This window comes from Pempheris klunzingeri, chromosome 1 (genome assembly GCF_042242105.1).
Source record: "Pempheris klunzingeri isolate RE-2024b chromosome 1, fPemKlu1.hap1, whole genome shotgun sequence".
Lineage (NCBI taxonomy): Eukaryota > Metazoa > Chordata > Actinopteri > Acropomatiformes > Pempheridae > Pempheris > Pempheris klunzingeri.
Window position 1 is genome coordinate 27,284,856 of NC_092012.1, and position 20,881 is coordinate 27,305,736.

General features: G+C 44.4%; 1 protein-coding gene across 1 annotated transcript in view; it reads left to right on the plus strand.

The window, feature by feature from the left end:
• Positions 1 to 16,583, plus strand: part of LOC139199544 (plakophilin-3-like) — a 211,589-nt gene extending 195,006 nt beyond the window's left edge. Inside the window, exons 10-13 of the mRNA XM_070828588.1 lie at positions 17 to 170; positions 1,841 to 2,036; positions 2,363 to 2,450; positions 15,869 to 16,583. Of these exons, the coding sequence (XP_070684689.1) occupies positions 17 to 170; positions 1,841 to 2,036; positions 2,363 to 2,450; positions 15,869 to 15,910 (480 nt within the window). The 3' untranslated portion in view covers positions 15,911 to 16,583. The remainder of the gene's footprint in view (positions 1 to 16; positions 171 to 1,840; positions 2,037 to 2,362; positions 2,451 to 15,868) is intronic.
• Positions 16,584 to 20,881: the final 4,298 nt, after the last annotated feature.

Sequence of the window (20,881 nt, forward strand, 5' to 3'; positions counted from 1 at the left end):
TGCTCCTCTCTGCCAGTGGTCATCAGTGCTGAGCGGTGTTGTGATGGAGCAGGAGAGGATGCTGCCCATCCTGCTTGATCTGTTTGACACCAGCAGTGACATGGAGCTCAGACCTCTGACTGGCCTGCTAAGAAATTTGGCCAGGCATTCCTCCAACAAAGACCACATGGGTAAGACGCAAACTACGATTGCTGTTGATGATGCTGTTGTCTTGATTGGGCTGGAAAATCTGTATAACATATTTAAAGTCAGTCTTTTGCTTTGAAATTCATGCACATCTCCTTAGAGTTTGTTCTGACCTGTGTACTTATTTGGTCAAAATCGTAATTACCAAAAAGAAAGAATGAACGTTTTATCTTTCTGCATCAATAGAGCCCTTTGCATTAGTGCACTGCAAAGGGATGTCAAGGGAGTACTACATGGATGGTTTCCATGACATGAGTGTGTAGGAGCTGCTGCTAACTCAGCAGATGAATTTAGATTAGCACTGATTCCCACTTGACGGTACTTAAAGTTAGCCAGTTAGGCTAACTAGCTTCCTCTTCTGTGTGGAAGACAAACTTCATAGCATGTTGTTACAGGACAGGTGGCTGTTTCAAGATTCAAGATAGAAGTTTCAAGATGTTTATTGCCACTCAAGTTGTGCCAGTGCACACGTGAAATTCTTTGGCTGGGATAGATTCAGGATAGATACATTGAAATAGCTCAACACAACTACTACCACAGGTGGTTTCTCCAAATTCAGCACAATATGCCACTTTCAATGACTACTGCAGTCTCAAGACTATTCAACCCCTTCTTGACAAGAATCTTTAGTACTCAGAGAGCACCTTTTGCTGTTATGACCTGCTGTAAATGTGATGTATAGCCCAACACCAGGTTCTGCCAGTGTTTGTGAAGAATTTTAGCCCATTCCTCATTGGCTATATCCTCCAGCTCTCTAATATTCTTGGGTTCGCTCGCTGCAACCACCGTCTTCAAATCCCATCAGAGATTTTTTATGGGATTCAAGTCAGGTGACTGTGACGGCTACTCTAGTATCTTCCAGGACTTTTTCTGAAGCCAAGCCCAGGTGGACTTTGAAATATGCTTGCGATCATTGTCCTGTTGGAAGGTCCAGTGATGCCCAAGCTTCAGCTTCCTCGCAGACAGCATGATGTTTTTTCCTAGGATTTCCTGATACTTGATTGAATCCATTTTTCCCACAGCCACAGCCTTGCTTCACTGTAGGCAGGCTGTTTTATGCCTCATTCTACATCTGGGGGAGCTCACATCCAGCAATGTGCTGGTTCGTGTGCACCATCCTTCCCAATGCCTTGCAGTTCATGTTAGTGCAGCTGCCATACCAGGTGGTGAGGCAGCCTGTCAGCTCTATGGTGCCCCGGTAGTACCTGAGGCCATACAGGCACTGTTGGGCCTTTTCAATGACAGCTTAGGTGTGGTTAACCCAGGTCCCAGTTGTTTTGGTATTGACACTAAAACTCAGTTAGTATATTGGCATGGTATTGAAATCAGCTAACTGCAATGAAGTTAATGAAGTTAAGTGTTTTTGTTAAGGAGTGTTTCATAATCATAATTTATTTATTATGACATTGGTATCATTTCATCATTAATTTGCTGTTTTGTCACACCAACCTCACTCCACCTTTTCAATTTGACTCTTAGATTAAGTGGAAAATTGATTTCATAGTTTTTTTCCAAGATAAGTATAATATTGTTATATCGGTTTATATAAGCCTTTGATGATCTGAAACACCAAACTGACAGGAGGCTGAAATGCCTGAAAGGTAACGGCATATGTCTAAAAACAGAGAACCACCTTCACTCTTCGTCCTTGCAGCTAAGAACATAGTGAACATTCTGGTGTCCAAGCTGCCCAGTGACGGCCTTCAGAAAACTCCATCCAGCGAGGTAGTGGTCAATATTTGTGGAGCCCTCAACCACCTGGTCACCCGTAGTTCCATGGCTGCCTGTGACATCTCATACTTCAACGGCCTGCCAAAGCTGATGGGCATCAAGACATCCCATGATAACAGGTATGAGTTCTACTGACCTCTGCTGTAACACTCAAATATTAGTGTAGTAAAGTAAAAAGTAGAGTTGCTAACCAGTAGTGTTAAATCTATGACAAATATCGCAACAAAAACCTTTTTATCATTCTTCTTCAAAGCTGAGCCCTATCAGTCATGTTTCCTGTTACGACTCCACAAAGACTGCCCTCCCATCTGGCCACTCAAAAATATAGCGTTCAGGTCATTTTAGAGTGTTTATTACTCGGTTTCTCCCCTCTGCTTATGGTGTGGTATTTCCTCCTTATTGGTCCTCCTCCTTTCTAACGACCTGTTACTGTTTCTTGTTTTAGTTCTGGGAGTCTAAAAGCTGCCAGAGCTGCCTCAACTGTCCTCTACAACATGTTCCAGTACAACAAACTGCACAAAGACTTCAAACTGGTGAGACCCACCATCCAAATGTTGTATACGTAGCTGATGATACGAGAGGCACATGGCTAAACAGCAACAAGGAGGGCTTGAAATCTTAGTTCAGGCCCAAAAACAGAGAGAATAATTAGGGCTGCAACTATCTTATGTTTTGTTCTTGATTAATGGGCGAATTTTGTTAATCAATTGTGTAATCCATAAAATGTTAGTTAATAGTGCTATTCATAATTTCCCAGAGCCCAAAGTGACATCTTCTACTTGTTTTGTCAGTCAGTCCACAACCCAAAGACATAAAACAGAGAAAAGCAGCAAGTCCCACCTTTCTGACCTCCCTTGGTTTTGTAGACCTGTGTATAGCTCAGACTAAAACCTTAATTTACTCAAATTGAATGCTAGTACAGCTTTTACTCACGCTACACCTCTATCTGAATTCTAGTTTTGTCCTAAGAACTTTGATAACCATACAAAATACATATAGTACAGACAGCACAAATGTTGTTATTTATAGAGCTTGTACAATTTGGTGATGTTAAATCAACCTTTAAATCACACATTGTAGGGTATAAATAATTGTCTTGGATGATGGCTGATGTGTAAAATTATTATTTTTACTTAAGGACAAACTCAATCAACTCCAGTACTCCAGTAACTCCAGACAGTGAAAATACATTCAAGCAACAAGCAAAAATGAATTTGCTCTGTTAGTATGGTATTTTTAGTTGTTAAGTAGAGTTAAGAGTTGTGAAGCTAAAATGCAGAATGTGTGGGTGTTGGCTTATATTATGCTAAACTCACCAGATAGTTTTGTGGTTAAATCAGCAGACATCTGTTTTTTATTGACCTCCACTCCTCTCTTACCACTCCTCCTTCACTCTCTTCTGAAAGTCTGCATCTTGTTAGCCTCTGACCATACCTTATCTGGAGGTATGTAGCTCTGCAAACGCAAAGATTTTCTCTGTAGCTGATAGCAGTTAGATTGGAGAGTTACTAAAGTCCCTCTCTTTGGGAGGATTGGGATGGCTCTCAGTCTGCCATGTAACAAATCAGTAGTGATGCAGTTTAAGTATCATTTCTGCTAAAAAACACTCAGTATCAGCAACATTCAGAGGCAGAAGTTATAAATTCAATTCAAAAACTCATACAAAAGTCCGAAATGAAAACAGCAACAGAAACATGCTGCAAATGAAAAAGCATGCCACAGGAAGTCAAAACACTTGCGTTAACAACACACGTGCTAAACCAATGCAGCAGAAAAATGCTGCACACAGCTGAAATGCTCCAGGCATCTCAGGGGAGTTCTAAGTGGAACAGCATGATTTCTGACCTTTTGCCTATTTACTCCACTTTTCACACTTGGTTTTAAATTAGTTTCTGAAACTGCAGCATATTTCTCCTAGTGGAAAGATGTTAGGCCTTTGTACTATGTTAGCCCTCATCTGTACGTAAGCTTCCACAGTGTGACATACTTTGAGTGAAACAGAACTAGTACACCAGAAGAAGTAGAAACAGGCAATAATTACAAGAGGGGTTTAAAGCTGGGGTAGGTGGTTCATTTAGTGTCATTACACAAAAAAATTCATACCAACTTTTCAGCTTTGTAATTCAAGGTCTGAGAGAAAACTAGACTTCTGCACTACCTCTTTGCTCCGTTTTCAGGCTTTAGTCTAGTCCATGACAGAAGACTCTGGCCTATCACGTGTCCCATAAACATTTTCTTTGCCTTGACCCAGTGATGACCTGGGGAAGCTTCTGTGTGCAGAGGCTAATTAAGGACAATTCCTTCACAGATCTCCCCTTTTTGATCATGAGATCCACAATCCATGTATATTGATTAATTACAAAAACTCAACAAATTAAGTAAACATCAAAACAAATCATTCATATACCAATAATCTATAATAAGCAGTATTTGGGAGAACTGGGGACTGGGATCAACAGTGTTAAAATATTTCTTCCTGTAAAATGATCAATGTGTAGATTAATTAATGAGAACATTTGAGTATTTAAGGGCTTTCATTAATGATCTTGAATTATTTGAACATTACTCACTATGTAACCTTAAATTTTTAGGGTAATGAACTTCTGATGTTCTTATTCAAATGTACCAAATAGAAAATAAGCTGGGTTCTGACCTGTAAATGTAAACAGAAGGAATCTTTAGCAGTTAAGTGCATCAGAATGTTTAGAAATGCCTTGGACTACAAACACAGCACATCCCTGAAATGTCTTTACATAGATTAATCCCTCGTTCAATCATTGATAATCAACATAATCATAGTCATTAGCAACATTCATAGGGCACTATATATATATATATATATATATATATATATATATATATATATAATATAAAACAAGAATCATCAAATACCTACAATTATATTGCATCAGTTTATAAAACACACTACAAAAATATATAGTATACAGTATATAGTATATATAATATAGTATAAATAGTATAAATACTATATATAGTATAATATAGTATAAATAACCCAAAAGGAGCAGTAAGGGAGGTTCCTGTGTGTCTGTGATGGCAAGGAAGGTTATGGGAGGGAAGGTTAAAGTGTATGGGACTGACTGTTTGAAAAAAACAACAACAAAAAAAAAAATACAACTCCAAAGCAAAACGGGGCAGTGCTAGATGCAGCCAGTACTGGTGCTGCTTTAAGCAAAATTTGAACATCTCCAAAAGTGATATGATGAATAGACGGTGCCTTTCCAGTCATTTCAATCACTACATTTACTACGCACTACATTTACACACTGATGGAAGGCTTTGCATCAGGAGCAATCTTGACTTCAGTGTCTTGCCTAAGAACATGTGCTCAGTGGTTTGAAACACTATTTCATCAGGAAGCTCTAAACATAAACTCTCAGAAATGCAGCAAAACACAGAAATCAAGGTACATAAAGCATCTCTATTAAAGAATGAAAAAAATAACAGCTGAATAGTATGAGTTTTGATGTATATTCATAAGGAGACCATGAACTCAATTAATTATTATGGAACATTCAAGGATTCTAAAAAAATAAATCTTATCATATCATATCAATATACATAGAATATAAAATACATATAAAATATAAATATGTCATCTTCGATGACCTGGAGAGTCTTTCTGTCAAAGGTCCTCAATCAGGACAGATGCTGGGGTAAGGAGAAGTATGTCTATATAACACACCTTGCTATCTCAGCAACCTCTCAGCTGTCATAGGTGAAATGCAGGACAGCCAAGATAAGCCTGTAGAAAACATAGATTGTGCCATCCACAAACTGTACATTTGTGAATAAACCCAGAAGTAGAGACAACATGTAAGAAATGTGTAAAACCCAACTGCCATTGACAGGACAGACTATTCAACTACAACCAATTCTAGTTCCCACTTGATTAGGGTACACCAAACTAAAACTAATGCTGTCGTATAGGGGAAGCTGTGGCTCAGAGGTAGAGTGGGTCATCCCTCAATGGGAAGGTCGGTGGTTTGATCCCTGGCTCCTATGAGTCAGCATCCTCCTGTTTGAATTATGTGTGAATGAGGATGTAAAAAGTGCTTTGAGTAGTCGAAATGACTATAAAGGCACTATACAAATATTTACCATTTATACAACAGCCCTGTAATACATTATATCTTCATGAGGGTAACAATGCTTTTTGTGATTTGTATAACGCCCTCTTCATCTGTTTATACTCTTTATTTTGAAAATGGCTGTGTTGCACCTTTATAAAGTAACAGCACGAGCAATTCTTGGCACAGTGTGGGACATTTTACCACAGGAATGTGTTTTGGCTGGAGTGCACTAGAACCAAAACAATTAGTACCAACCAACATCACTGAAGATTGGACCACTAATATTTTTCAGCTACACATGTTATACCTATTTCCAGTTCTGTGTTCAGGGATGTTCTGAACCTGGTTCACCATGCTTTACCACTTGGTCTTCATCACATGTGGATCTCCATTAGGAGTGGAGGCTGCCCTCCACAGCTTCGGGTCCTCTAAACCTAAGTCCAAGCTCACACAGTAGTGGCTTCATTATCCTGAACTCTATCATATCAATAGGAATAATATTCTCCAGTTTAAAATGAGCACTGTACATGACCACATTTTTGTTACAGAGACATCAGTGAGGTCCCGTCTCTTCATCTGCACAACATGCACCAGACACAGAAACAGAAAAACTTTTTTTGTTCAGAAAACTGTGGACTTGATGTCCTGACAGGTGGCAGTCCTGACAGTTTTGTGTAACCTGTACAGGTTACCATGATGTAAAATTCGGCATGATGTAAAATGGTGACCTACAACGTAAGATGACTGAAAAAAAACAAGGCAGAGTCATGGACAAGGACTCTCAATATCACCCAATGTTGAAAAAGTAGTGTTTTTTTTACACTACTCACAAAAAGTTAGGGATATTCGGCTTTCAGGTGAAATTTCAGGATGAACCACCACCAATACATTTCCTGATTCAGTTAGAATTGGTATTTTAACAGTCCTCCTCATCATGCTGTTCACATTCTGACATCATGAGACCAAGACGACACCTAACTATTGATCAGCAAGCACCTCAACACTGGAGGCTTCAAACAGGTCCTCAGACAGAAGTGTCCACTGATCTTAGAGGGTCACAGAGTGTCATCAGCAGGTTGCAACAGAGATACAGAGACTGGAAGAGTCACAGAAAGGAGAGGAGTGGACGTCCTTTGGCCACATCCCAATTTTACGTTTACCCTCCACTGTTGTTAGATTTTCTTTCAATAAATTGTTTAAGATGAAGAAACTACCATTGCATGCTGATACTTAAATGTCCTACTTTCATGATATAATATCACTGTAGCATTAACTTCTTACATTTTCCATAAATTTCACCTGAAAGTCGAATATCCCTAACTTTTTGTGAACCCTGTATTTTAGCTTTTCTGAAAACCGAATTTTTCATGAATTGGTGCCGTTATGTCTTGTGAAACATATTAAATCCTGCATTACCTTTTCATATTGTCATTTTCAAGTAAAAATAAGAAAAATAACCTGCAGATTATGTAGATACTTTGCAGATTCAGATTATTAATACAAATGATGATGTTTCGTTATGTAGCTTAAACACTACACTAAATTCTAATTTTGCTTGTTGAGAAGGGACGAATAAAGAATATCAAATTGAATATATTGATCAATTGTAGTGATGCCTTTCTGTTGTGGTCGTTCAAATGAAGAGATGACGGGAAGTTTAGACCAAAGCACTTTATGTGTTAGGAGCTTGGGTTCTTGAGTAGTAGTATCCTCTGTCCCCCAGTATATATGGGATGCTTCATTCAACATCTGGTTTCCTTCAGAGGGGGTACCTCATGGAACGACAAAACTGACAAATGTCCAGACACAGCGACGCCAAACCTAGATATATGATGTTACACATACTTGTGGTAAAAGTGAGTCCATATGTGTAAACATACAAGTATAAGTACAACCTTAAGGTCATAAAAGCATTCTAACACCAATTAAATCAATCTCACAATCAGAAACAAAAACTTCTCAGCATAAGGACCTGACTAAATGTCTATTAAAATTTCATTAAATGACTATTGATAAAGAACACAGATGATAATTAATAAACAACATATATGATGACTGAGGATTAACACTAAATAAAGAGAAAGAAACAACCGATCAACATAAAATAAATGAATAAACGAAAGATTTCAAATGATGAGGATAAAATGACTAATTAGGTTAGATTAAATTCTGATAATTCTGGATTATCAGAGTGCAGACGCTGGGAAACAATCTCTTATCTAACTTTACTTGTAAGACTACAGAGCAATAGTTCTGACATCAACCAAACTCATAGCCTGATAATGTTTTCCCATTATTTGCAGTGTTGCCACAAAGTTCCAGCTCTATCCAGCTCCAGTGTTAGCCAGCATCATGGCGCCACACAGACCTCCTATGAGGTGATACCCACAGAAATGCAGTGGCTGTAGTGGTGTTAGGAGTTAGGAGTCAGAAGTCAGCTGATAGAAACCAGAGCATGGGATGAAAGGGAGTCTCATGGCGAATAACTTGGCTTCCACTAGTGGTTAATATGCAGGCAGCTGACTGGTTGGTGTGTAATTGGATGCTTTATTGACATAATACAACTTAATAGTTAAAAAACGAAGGGAAGATCACAAAGGAATCTCTGGTATTTATACGCCTAGCTTGCCTTGTGTGATGAGAGGAGGGGGGAGCGTGTTAGTGTGTGTGTCTGTGTGTGTAAGTGTGTGTCTGTGTGTAGGAGAGACAGAGATCCTGTGGGGGGAGTTATCAGCAAAGATTTACAAACCCCCCCACTCTGAGAGGTAAAGTGTTCACTCACTCATGTTTTAGGCTGTAAGGAATAGGGTGTAAGGGTGTTCTTGCTACAATTGTTATAGATGAATTTTTCCATTATATCTATAAAGTCATTAAGATTAGCTTCATGTTTTTCTTTTCTTTTGAACGTACAAGTACATTTGATACCTAGAATTGCATTTCGATGTTAACCCTTTGAGGGTCTTCAGCACTTTCTAGTGTGTTATGATTTTTATTTTTAGCATATTTTATCAGTTTTTCATGCATATTGCTTATAATTTTGCAAGATGGTGAATTTTTCAGAGTTCTCAATTTTTTTCATGTATTTTAGACCATAAAATGATGCGCATCATGACAAAAACATGGCAATTTAAGGGTTAATTTTTTAAAAAACTAATTAAAATTTGATATGTATGTGTAGCAACGAGACCTCTGTGTGGGTTCCCCAGCACACAAGACACCGACACGTAGCTCAACTCAGGGGGGTTTATTGGCATACAACACAAAGTGTCTGCTTTCTCCGGCAGTACGGGCACGCAGCGTTCCTTCTCCGGCGGTACGGGCACGCAGCGCTCTTTTTCCTCCACCTCCCCGGGTCCCGGCGTGCTACTGCTTAAATAGGGAGAGAGGTAATTTACTGCACCTGTTTCCAGGTGCGCTGGTGCTACTTACCTCTCTCCTGCGCCATCTCCTGGGCCAGTCCTGCACCTCTCTCCGTTGCAGCTGAGCGCAAAACCAGCCCACGCCCCCACATACCTCCACCGCCCGACTTAGGCCGGGGACTGTCCGGCCTAACCCACTCCCCCCCCACCCCCCAAGGGACGGGAGAGGAAGTCGGCCACAGCCATCTGTGCCCCCGGTCTATGGATCACCGTGAACTTAAAAGGCTGAAGAGCCAGATACCACCGGGTGATCCGGGCGTTGGTATCCTTCATGCGGTGGAGCCACTGGAGGGGAGCATGGTCCGAACAGAGGGTGAATGGGCGTCCCAGGAGGTAGTAGCGCAGGGCACCGACCGCCCACCGGATGGCGAGGCACTCTTTTTCCACCGTGCTGTACCTGCTCTCTCGCTCAGAGAGTTTCCTGCTCAGGTACAGCACGGGGCGGTCGACTCCCCGTACCTGCTGGGACAAAACGGCCCCCAGCCCTCTGTCCGAGGCATCAGTCTGCAACATAAAAGGGAGAGAGAAGTTAGGCGTGTGCAGAAGTGGCCCCCCACAGAGAGCCTGTTTCACCCTCTCAAACGCCCGCTGGCACTGCTCCGTCCACTGGACCGGCTCTGAGGCACCTTTTCGGGTCAGATCGGTCAGGGGACTGGTGAGGTCTGCGAAGTCCGGTATGAACCGGCGGTAGTACCCCGCCAGTCCAAAAACCGCCTGACCTCTTTTTTGAACTTGGGCTGCGGACAGGCCGCAATCGCTGCGGTCTTGTCTACCTGTGGCCGCACCTGCCCGCCGCCCAAGAGGTACCCCAGATACCGTACCTCCCTCCGTCCAACCGCACACTTCTTCGGGTTGGCCGTGAGCCCCGCCTGCCTCAGAGACTCGAGCACCGCGGCCGCACATGCTCCGCCCAGGTGTTACTGTGGATGATGACATCATCCAGGTAGGCGGCAGCATATGCAGCGTGCGGACGCAGCACCCGGTCCATGAGGCGTTGAAATGTGGCTGGGGCCCCGAACAACCCGAACGGAAGTGTGACGAATTGGTACAAACCGTACGGAGTGGAGAAGGCCGTTTTTTGCCTGGACTCTGGAGACAAAGGAATCTGCCAGTAGCCCTTGGTCAGATCCAGCGTGGTGAAAAACTGCGCAGTGCCCAGCCGGTCCAGAAGCTCGTCGACCCGAGGCATCGGGTAGGCATCAAACCGTGACACGTCATTCACCTTGCGATAGTCCACACAGAACCGGATAGACCCATCCTTCTTGACCACAAGAACGATGGGGCTGGACCAGGCACTGTGGGACTCCTCTATTACCCCCATCGCTAACATGGCTGCCAGCTCTCTCTGAACCACTTTTCTCTTGTGTTCAGGTAACCGATAGGGCCGTGAACGCACCGTCACCCCTGGGTGAGACTCAATGTGGTGCTGTATGAGGTCGGTACGTCCTGGCAGGGGGGAGAACACATCAGCAAAACGCTGTTGCAACTGGGCTACATCTGCTCTCTGGGACGGCGAGAGATGGTCATCACAATGGAGCGGAGCGGATTTGGTGGAATTTGGTACCTCCGGCCCCAACTCATCTCTCTCTCCAACTACCGTCACCAGCGACACAGGCTCCGCCTCTCTCCATAGTTTGAGGAGGTTGAGGTGGTAGATCTGTGTGGCTCCTCCCCTGTCAGTACGCTCCACCTCATAGTCCACGTCGCCCACTCGTCGTGTGACCACAAAGGGTCCTTGCCACTTGGCGAGTAATTTGGAGCTAGAAGATGGGAGCAATACAAGTACTTTCTCTCCCAGTGAGAATTGTCTCAGCCGCGATCCTCTGTTGTACAGGCGCTGCTGACGTTCCTGGGCCTGGAGCAAATTCTCACGTGACAACCTTCCCAAAGTGTGGAGTTTTGCTCTCAGGTCCAGGACGTATTGAATCTCGTTTTTACTGGGGCTTGGACCATCCTCCCAGTTTTCCTTAATAAGGTCCAGCACCCCTCTTGGTTTCCTGCCGAATAGCAGTTCAAAGGGAGAAAATCCCGTGGAGGCCTGGGGCACCTCCTGCACTGCAAACAACAGAGGGTCTAGCCATTTGTCCCAATTGCGTTCATCCTCGTGAATAAATTTACGGATCATGGACTTCAAAGTCTTGTTCATCCGCTCCACCAGCCCGTCGGTCTGAGGGTGGTAGACACTGGTACGAACAGACTTGATGCCTAATAATCCGTAAAGTTCTCTCAGTGTATGTGACATGAACGAAGTGCCCTGGTCAGTGAGGATCTCTTTCGGGATCCCCACTCAGGAGATGACCTGAAACAGTGCCTGCGCCACACTCTTTGCAGAGATGGTGCGCAGCGGCACTGCTTCCGGGTATCGCGTTGCGTAATCCATCAGGACCAACACAAAGCGATAGCCGCGTGCACTCCGGTTAAATGGCCCGATGAGGTCCATGCCAATGCGCTCGAACGGGACCTCCATCAGCGGTAATGGGCGCAATGGCGCTCTCGGTATGGCCGGTTGGTTAACCAACTGGCATTCAGGGCAGGATGCACACCAGCGGCGTACCTCCTCCCGAATGCCAGGCCAATAGAATCGGGCCATTATCCGGTTTAGTGTTTTGTCGTATCCCATGTGACCGGCCATCGGGTTATAATGAGCCGCCTGGAAAACAGTTTCCCGGCGGCTTTTCGGCACCAACAACTGGGTGTTTATTAGTCCTGTCTGAGTGTCACGACTCACTCTGTACAACCTGTCCCTCCGCAAGGAAAAGTGCGGGTAGGTCTGCGCTGCGTCAGGGCGCACCAAGTGACCATCAATACTTATCACTTGGTCAAAGGCTGAGCGTAAGGTGTCGTCCCGAGACTGCTCGAGTGGAAAATCTTCCATGGGGAGGATTTCGGGAACCCTCGGCGTCTCCGGCGGAGGCGTCGTGGGTTCCCCCTCCCCCTCGGCAGCGTCGGACGACCCTGCGTCACCGCTGAGCACAGCACAGACACTACAAGTCCCTACCGGTCGTGAGCGCACCCCCGCACACTGCCCCACCAAACCGTGAAAACCCGGCCAATCAGTCCCCAGAATCAGGGGGTGCGCCAGGCGGCTGCTTACAGCTGCCTTCGCTCTATGCTTTTTCCCCCGGTATTTAATTTCCACCGTCACAATGGGATATCGGTGAATATCCCCATGCACACACCTGATATCCACCCACCTGGCCTCCACCAAAGCCCCGGGCCGAACCAGGTTCTGGTGAATCATGGACTGCGTGCAGCCCGAATCCACCATAGCCTGGTGTATACCCCCCTGGATCCTTACCGGAACGCGGTACGTCTCTCCCGGATCGGGGGAGGGTGCTGGCGGGCCGGCGACCCGGATCGTCTGGCCCACCTCCATCAGAGAACACTCTGAGCGGAAATGCCCGGGCCGCCCGCACCGCCAGCACTCCTGCCCTGGCGTCTGAGGGACTCTCTGTGGGCGGGAGAGGGCGCTTGTAGCGGCCGGGACCCGTGGAGGGGAGAGCGGCGGGGTGGCGCTGCCGGCTGGCGGCGCAGTGGGGCTGGCTGAGTCTCCCCGCTGTACCGGGGGGGCGAAGCTCCTCCTGCGGGGGGCTGGGATGGGTCGTTCCGCCGTGGGCATCCTGCCGTCCCCCTGGCTCCTGGGATGCACGGCCAAGTGGTCCTCGGCCAGCGTGACGGCAGTCTCGAGTTTGGCGGGGCGGTGGCAGCGAACCCATGCTGCAGTCCTTGCCGGGAGCCCCTCAATAAACTGTTCCAGCGCGATGGTCTCCACCATCTGCGCTTCCTTGGCGGTCTCCCCCGGCTGCAGCCATCTCGTTGCCGCATCCTGCAGTTGCAGCGCATACGCGTAGGGGCGTTCCCCGTCGCCGAGCCGAGACCCCCGGAAACGTCGCCGGTGGTCCTCCGGCGAGCAGCCCGTCCTGTCCAGCACCGCCTTCTTTAGGCTCTCGTAGCGCAGCCGGTCCCCCGCCGGTAGGCTGAGCGCCGCCGTCTGCGCGTCCCCCGAGAGCAGTGGCAGGAGGCGCACCGCCCATTCCGCCTCCGGCCATCCGCATGCCCCCGCCATGGCCTCGAACATCCCTAAAAACGTCTGGGGATCATCCTCCGCTGTCATCCTGTGCAGGGCGAGGCTGGCGAGCGGGGAGGGGGGGGGGATCCCTGCGGCAAGGCCGCGCGTGACCGGCCCAGCAGGTTGTCCAGGACCTCGGTCTGCCGCTCCACCTGAGCCTGGAGCATGCCCATGTGCTGCCGCTGGGCCGCCGCCTGCTCCTGGCTCATCTGGGCCATTTGCCCCAGCATTTGGGCCAGCACGGCCAAGGGCTGGGCTGGCTGGTCCTCCTGTCGGTCCGCCATTTCTTCCCCCTTTCCTTCTCGGTTCCCTTGGGCTGGGAGCTTGGGCGCCACTGTAGCAACGAGACCTCTGTGTGGGTTCCCCAGCACACAAGACACCGACACGTAGCTCAACTCAGGGGGGTTTATTGGCATACAACACAAAGTGTCCGCTTTCTCCGGCGGTACGGGCACGCAGCGTTCCTTCTCCGGCGGTACGGGCACGCAGCGCTCTTTTTCCTCCACCTCCCCGGGTCCCGGCGTGCTACTGCTTAAATAGGGAGAGAGGTAATTTACTGCACCTGTTTCCAGGTGCGCTGGTGCTACTTACCTCTCTCCTGCGCCATCTCCTGGGCCAGTCCTGCACCTCTCTCCGTTGCAGCTGAGCGCAAAACCAGCCCACGCCCCCACAGTATGATCAGGGCTGATGCTGGTCTAAAAAACTATTTAAAAAAAATTTTAAAAAAAGAAAGATTTTTAACATTTTTATGGCTTGTTTTTATGCATACACATTTATGTGTGTAAGGATCTTTAACGTGATTATTTCTGAGGACCTTCAAGGGGTTAATAGGTGCATAGGTTTTACTTGTTAGAGTAGGTCTACATTGTTGTTTTAACTTAACGTTAACTGGTATGAGGTTGGGAATCATCATAGTCTTTATAAGATCTATGTTGGAACATTTAATCAGCAGGGCTTTAGCCATGAGAAGAACAGTTTAGTTTTAAACAGGACATCAGAAGCACATCAGAGCCTTCTTATTTTTCCCACATCACAGAACAGAACTCTCCCCACTATTGACTAAACGAAACAAGCCTTTTGAAGTTTACCCTAGAGATGTCTTTCCCACCAGATTAGCCTCATGGAGCCCACAGCTGCCCTGGGAAACAGCCATTCTGTTGTGGCGCTGTGGTGTTCCGCTTGAAGCTGCAGTCTTATTAGTTCACGACTTCCCACCACTCATGTCTAACACTCTTGGCCATCAGCATTTGCTGTATGCACCGTGCATATAAGATGAAATAATAACCCATCCTAGCTTACTCCATTTCTCTCTTTTCTGCTGACTTGAAATTTATCAGTTTTGATTTCAACATCTTATTGGAAGGTTCGCATGACACTTTTGCCATGACTCCATAATCTTTAAACAAAGACAGACTGGGCTTCCCCAACTTTAAGGTTTACTGTTGGCCTGAATGGGACCCCTTGACCTCAACATGATCTGATGATCCTCCTGTGTGTAGAGGCTAAAGAAGGAAAATGCCATCACAAGAACAGGTTGGTTTTCTGACACGATAAAGATCCCAAGTGAGTGGCTTAAAGGATTAAAGAAAAAAAGCAGCTCCTTTTATAGAACATTTTATTCCCTAATGCCTGCTGTCTGTTAAGGGTTTGTAATTGTAAGCGTGCTCATTGTACTGAGAAACTGATTATATCAAAACTACAATGGCATAATTTTAGAGATGTAACAATCCTAATCCAAGAGTTTTGTTAGGTGGACTTGAACACTGTTGAACAATGTTCCTCCTGCACAACCGCCCCCAAGCAAACCTGACACAGCAAATAAAAACAATGCACAAGGCACTGTAAACTATCTGCTAAGCAGTACACAGCAGAATGACACAGTTAGGGACTACTGGTTAACATAGTGGAGCATTTAGCAGCCAAAGAGACATTTATTTCCCTCAGGAGCTGGAAGGGATCACAAATAGAGCTAAAAGAGAGTGAGGATTGGGCTCCAATTTATCAGGTGGACACAAACACTACTCAAATGAATGATCATGTTGCTCCATACCTGCTATCTGACATTGAAATGGGCAAATGAAAACACTGGCTAATGTGAAAAAGAACATTTATTCAATACTGTTAAGTAGGTGGTGGTGGTGTGTGACATTCTGTTAATCCGCATTAATTTGTTTTTCCCTGAACCCAAACTTGGCCTCTATCCCACCAGTTTTTTCTGTAATGCCATAATCTAAGACCTTACCCATACCTCAGAAGGCAAGGCGGAACGAACTGGGAAACACTAATCTACTATTACTAGAGTGTAAATGTCTCTACAGGCATTACATACTTTTACATTGTTTACTTGTATTGTGTCTTATTTTTTTCAGAAAGGATTTTCCAGACAAGACTTCACAGATGTCACCATCTAGGTTACAGCATGTTACATAGTGACGGAACAACTAAAGGACTGGATGAACAGATTATCTCACTGTGATGGATAGACAGGAAAGGAAAAATGTATTGAAGCCAATGGAACAATGGACTTAAAGTTTGTCCTCTCATCATGTGGTTGTGTGTTTAACTTGGCTAAGCTCTGATAACTGATATATGATGCCCAAATTAGATAGATTGATAGATAGATTGGCCCACAGTGTGAAGCCATGACATGTAGAGGCATGCAGAGCAGTTAAGATAGAAAATAGACAGAAGAAAGAGAGAACAGAGAACAGAAAAGTGCTGCAGAGAAGTTAATGAAATGCTGCAAAATTACAGATATGTTCATAAGCGAAGGGACATGGTTAGTATTTTAAAATATACATGTTAGTGTATACCATCAACTGTTATCATCAGCACATTGTAATGTCATAATTACTCTTCCCAAGTAGAATGTTTCTTCATGGAAACAATGTAGAAAATAAAGAGCTGTAAACTCATTTCTATCAGGCAGAAGTAGCTCCCATCACTCTATTGAAGCTGCATCATGACCAACACCTGCAAAAACATATATGTAATGAATACTATTGACTGTAGCCTTCATCGCTTAAGTGTAATTACCTAATTCTTCCAACTGAATACATTTTTTGCTTTGTAATGTTTTTAAGCTGTTTTTGTGTGTAGTAATAAAACTAAAATAAATGATACATTGTACTTGGTCAGTTGTAAATGTGGGAAGAATGCATTTAATTTTCTGTTTGATTAAAGAAGAAGAAGAACTGAGAAGACAGAATGAAAGACCAACATGGCAGTCAAAGAAGTGAGTGTCAGAATCAATGAGACTTTACCAAAAAGCATATTACTCACCAAACAATCTCAGAGGAGAGCTGCTCAGACAAACCACTAGCACTATGTGCAAGTCGAATTAGTGAAATGCATGGTCCGTCTGGTAGAGCATGTACCATTAAGGCGTATGGCTTAACTGCAGTGACCTCGGTTTGATCCCAGTTGGTCCTTGCATGTTATCCTCCCCCCCTCTCTCTCTCACCCATTTCTGCGTCTATCCACTGTCTAATAAAGCTGCCTGTGGCCAAAGAATGAATGAAAAACATGGATCTCAGGGGTTTGTAGCCAAATGAAACTGTGCACAGAATGTAACACAAAACAAGTCACCCTGTCTGCACAAAATACTATATTATGTTCACAATGAGGCAAATCATGATTGTATGTGCAGTTGAATAGAATTAAAGATTGGAGAAAATACTTATTATACTACTACTAAATGATCCATCTGGTCAAACAAAATGGGATTAAAAAGTTGAAGCCTCACAGTACTATGTGATAGTAATGGGGGAACAGGGCATGTTTGACAGAGGACTCAAACAGGAAACATGGGTAAGAGATAAATCTAATTTTTGTATCTGTTTAGTTTTTGAATCTGTGAAACTGGTTTTGTATCTGTAAACCTTTTATGTATCTGTCTCTAATTAGCATCTTGTATCATTTGACATGTTTACTTCCCTTTGATATCGGAAGATGTCCAGTGGTGCCATCAGCTCAGAACCAGCAGAAACAAGTGGGACCCAGGTACACCATCTACTGTCCAGAAGTCTTCATGGAAATATTGTGGCCAAAAAGCCAAACCTCCGACATGGAAACATGACTAATGTTCCTATGTTTTCATGCATAGTTGGTAATGCATGAAAGCAGAAAAATGGCAGCAGGTGCTCTGGACTGATGAGTCAAAATTTGAATTACTTGGTTGTAGCAGAAGGGCTGGAGAGCGGTACAATAATGAGTGTCTGCAGGCAGCAGTGAAGCTGGTGGAGGTTCCTTGCAAGTTTGGGGCTGCATTCCTGCAGATGGAGTTGGGGGTTTGGTCAGAGTTAATGGTGTCTTCAATGCTGAGAAATACAGGCAGATACTCATCCATCATGAATACCATCAGGGAGCATACCATTAGATTTGTAGTACATCAATGATATGCTTTTTGACTGAGCATGCTCATTTTTAATAAGATACCAAATTTAGTCAAATGATTTTGACTGTGGCATTTGTATCTTCCCTATTGGTCAGACACAAAATGTTTTGGTATACTTATTCCCATACCCATTTGGGACATATCTGCTAAGTTTTATGATGATTGGGCTAGTGGTTATTGAGGGATGGCAAATTTCCTGCTAAGCCCTGCCTTTTGTAAAGACTTTTTGATTAATGGCAGCCACGTTTTTAGACCAATCTTGCTAATTTATGATAGAAATATGTATCTCTCTGCAGTGTGGTATACCAAATTAGATGCAGTCAAAAACTACACACGTGGACAAAATTGTTGGTACCCCTCTGCTAATGAAAGAAAAACCCATAATGGTCACTGAAATAATTTGAAACTTACAAAAGTAACAATAAATAAAAATGTACTGGAAATTAACCATTGAAAATCAGCCATTACTTTTGAATTGTGGTTCAACAGAATTATTTAAAAAAAAACAACTAATGAAACAGGCCTGGACAAAAATGATGGTACCTCTATAAAAGATTGAAAATAATTTGACCAGAGGGACATGTTTAACTCAGGTGTGTCCTTTAATTGGCATCACAGGTGTCTTCAAACTCATAATCAGTCAGTCTGCCTATTTCAAGGGTGACAAATAGTCACTGTGCTGTTTGGTGACATGGTGTGTACCACACTGAACATGGACCACAGAAAGCGAAGGAGAGAGTTGTCTCAGGAGATTAGAAAGAAAATTATAGACAAGCATGTTAAAGTGAAAGGCTATAAGACCATCTCCAAGCAGCTTGATGTTCCTGTGACAACAGTGGCACATATTATTCAGAAGTTTAAGATCCACAGGACTGTAGCTGATGATAAATTGAAGAGACAGATAGTTCGAATGGTATCCAAAGAGCCCAGGACAACCTCCAAAGAAATTAAAGGTGAACTCCAAGGCCAAGTTACGTCAGTGTCAGATCGCACCATTCGTCGTTGTGTGCCAAAGTGGACTTCATGGGAGACGACCAAGAAGGACACCACTGTTGAAAGCAAATCATAAAAAAGCGAGACTGGAATTTGCAAAAATGCATATTGACAAGCCACAAAGCTTCTGGGAGAATGTCCTTTGGACAGATGAGACAAAACTGGAGCTTTTTGGTAAGGCACATCAACTCTATGTTCATAGACGCAAAAATGACGCATACCAAGAAAAGAACACTGTCCCTACTGTGAAACATGGAGGAGGCTCGGTTATGTTCTGGGGCTGCTTTGCTGCATCTGGCACAGGGTGTCTTGAATCTGTGCAAGGTACAATGAAATCTCAAGACTATCAAGGCATACTGGAGAGAAATGTGCTGCCTAGTGTCAGAAAGCTTGGTCTCATTCGCAGGTCATGGGTCTTCCAACACACAGCCAAAAACACCCAAGAATGGCTAAGAGAAAAGCATTGGACTATTCTGAAGTGGCCTTCTATGAGCCCAGATCTAAATCCCATTGAACATCTGTGGAAGAAGCTGAAACATGCCATCTGGAGAAGACACCCTTCAAACCTGAGACAACTGGAGCAGTTTGCTCATGAGGAGTGGGCCAAAATAGCTATTGACAGGTGCAGAAGTCTCATTGACAGTTACAGAAATCGTTTGATTGCAGTGATTGCCTCAAAAGGTTGTGCAACAAAATATTAAGTTATAGGTACCATCATTTTTGTCCAGGCCTGTTTCATTAGTTTGTTTTTTTAAATAATTCAAAAGTAATGGCTGACTTTGACTGTTTAATTTTTGTTAGGAAATAGAAAATGTGCAGACACGCTTATGCTAATACATTTTTATGTTAGTACATTTATGCTTTATTATCATGAAGTTTTAGCCTGATGCAGGACTGTGTGATAGTTGCTGTGACCTTTACACAGACCAAAGAGATGTGTGTTGGCGTAGGATGTATCAGACTGTGCTTGCATTCTTGAGATAAAGAAGAGTTCGAGAAGGCCTTGAACGTTGAGAAGTCAGCGTACCTGCGTTTCTCACCAACCGCCCCTGCAAGGAGGAGAGGGAGCAGGGTGCGGCGGAGGACTGCTGAGAGGAGGAACTTTGCTTATACATGTTACATATATGCTTGAAAGACACTGAGACTGCTCAGTGCAGATGTAGATCTTTGCCTGTACTCCTTGCTTGTTGCAAGTAAAACTTTGAACTGAGATCTCTGTCTCTGAGAGTTTATCTTGTGTGTTTGGAAATTAATGGTACGAACTAACAGCGAAAATACAGTTCTGGTCTTATAGAAATAATTTCCTGACATAATTGGTCCTTCGAGCCGGATGTGCAATATCTGGACGCCTGAGGAAGCCCTGGACACCTGAGAGGACAAAATCCATGCATGGTCAGACTACGGTCTGTATTGGTCATCCTTTTCTGGGACCACGATTCAATTCAATTCAATTCAATTCAATTCAATTTTATTTGTATAGCCCAATATCACAACAGAGTGTCTCATAGTGCTTTACAAAGTTCACTGAAATAAACAAGTGTAAGCGAACAAACAATCTAATAAAGAGTCCAGCAGTCGATGAGGCCAGTGGATCAGTCCGATGGATCAGTCCGAGGCATCACCTGCCCTTTATGACCCTCCTTCTTCGGGAAGGAAAAACTCAAAAAACCCTGTGGGAAAAGAGAAACCTCCGGGAGAACCACAGTGAAGGAGAGATCCAGCTCCCAAGGACGGACAGGCTGTAGCCTTGGACAGACGCACATCCATTGGCTGGTGGAGAACCACATCAGCGGGGCCAGGACCAGGATCCATAGGAACCAGGGAACCACATCAGCAGAACCAGGACCAGGATCCACAGGAACCAGAGAACCACATCAGCGGGACCGGGACCAGGACCCACAGGAACCAGAGAACCACATCAGCAGGGCCAGGACCAGGATCCACAGGATCCACAGGAACCTGAGAGATGAGAAAGCACAGAAACGCTCCGGGG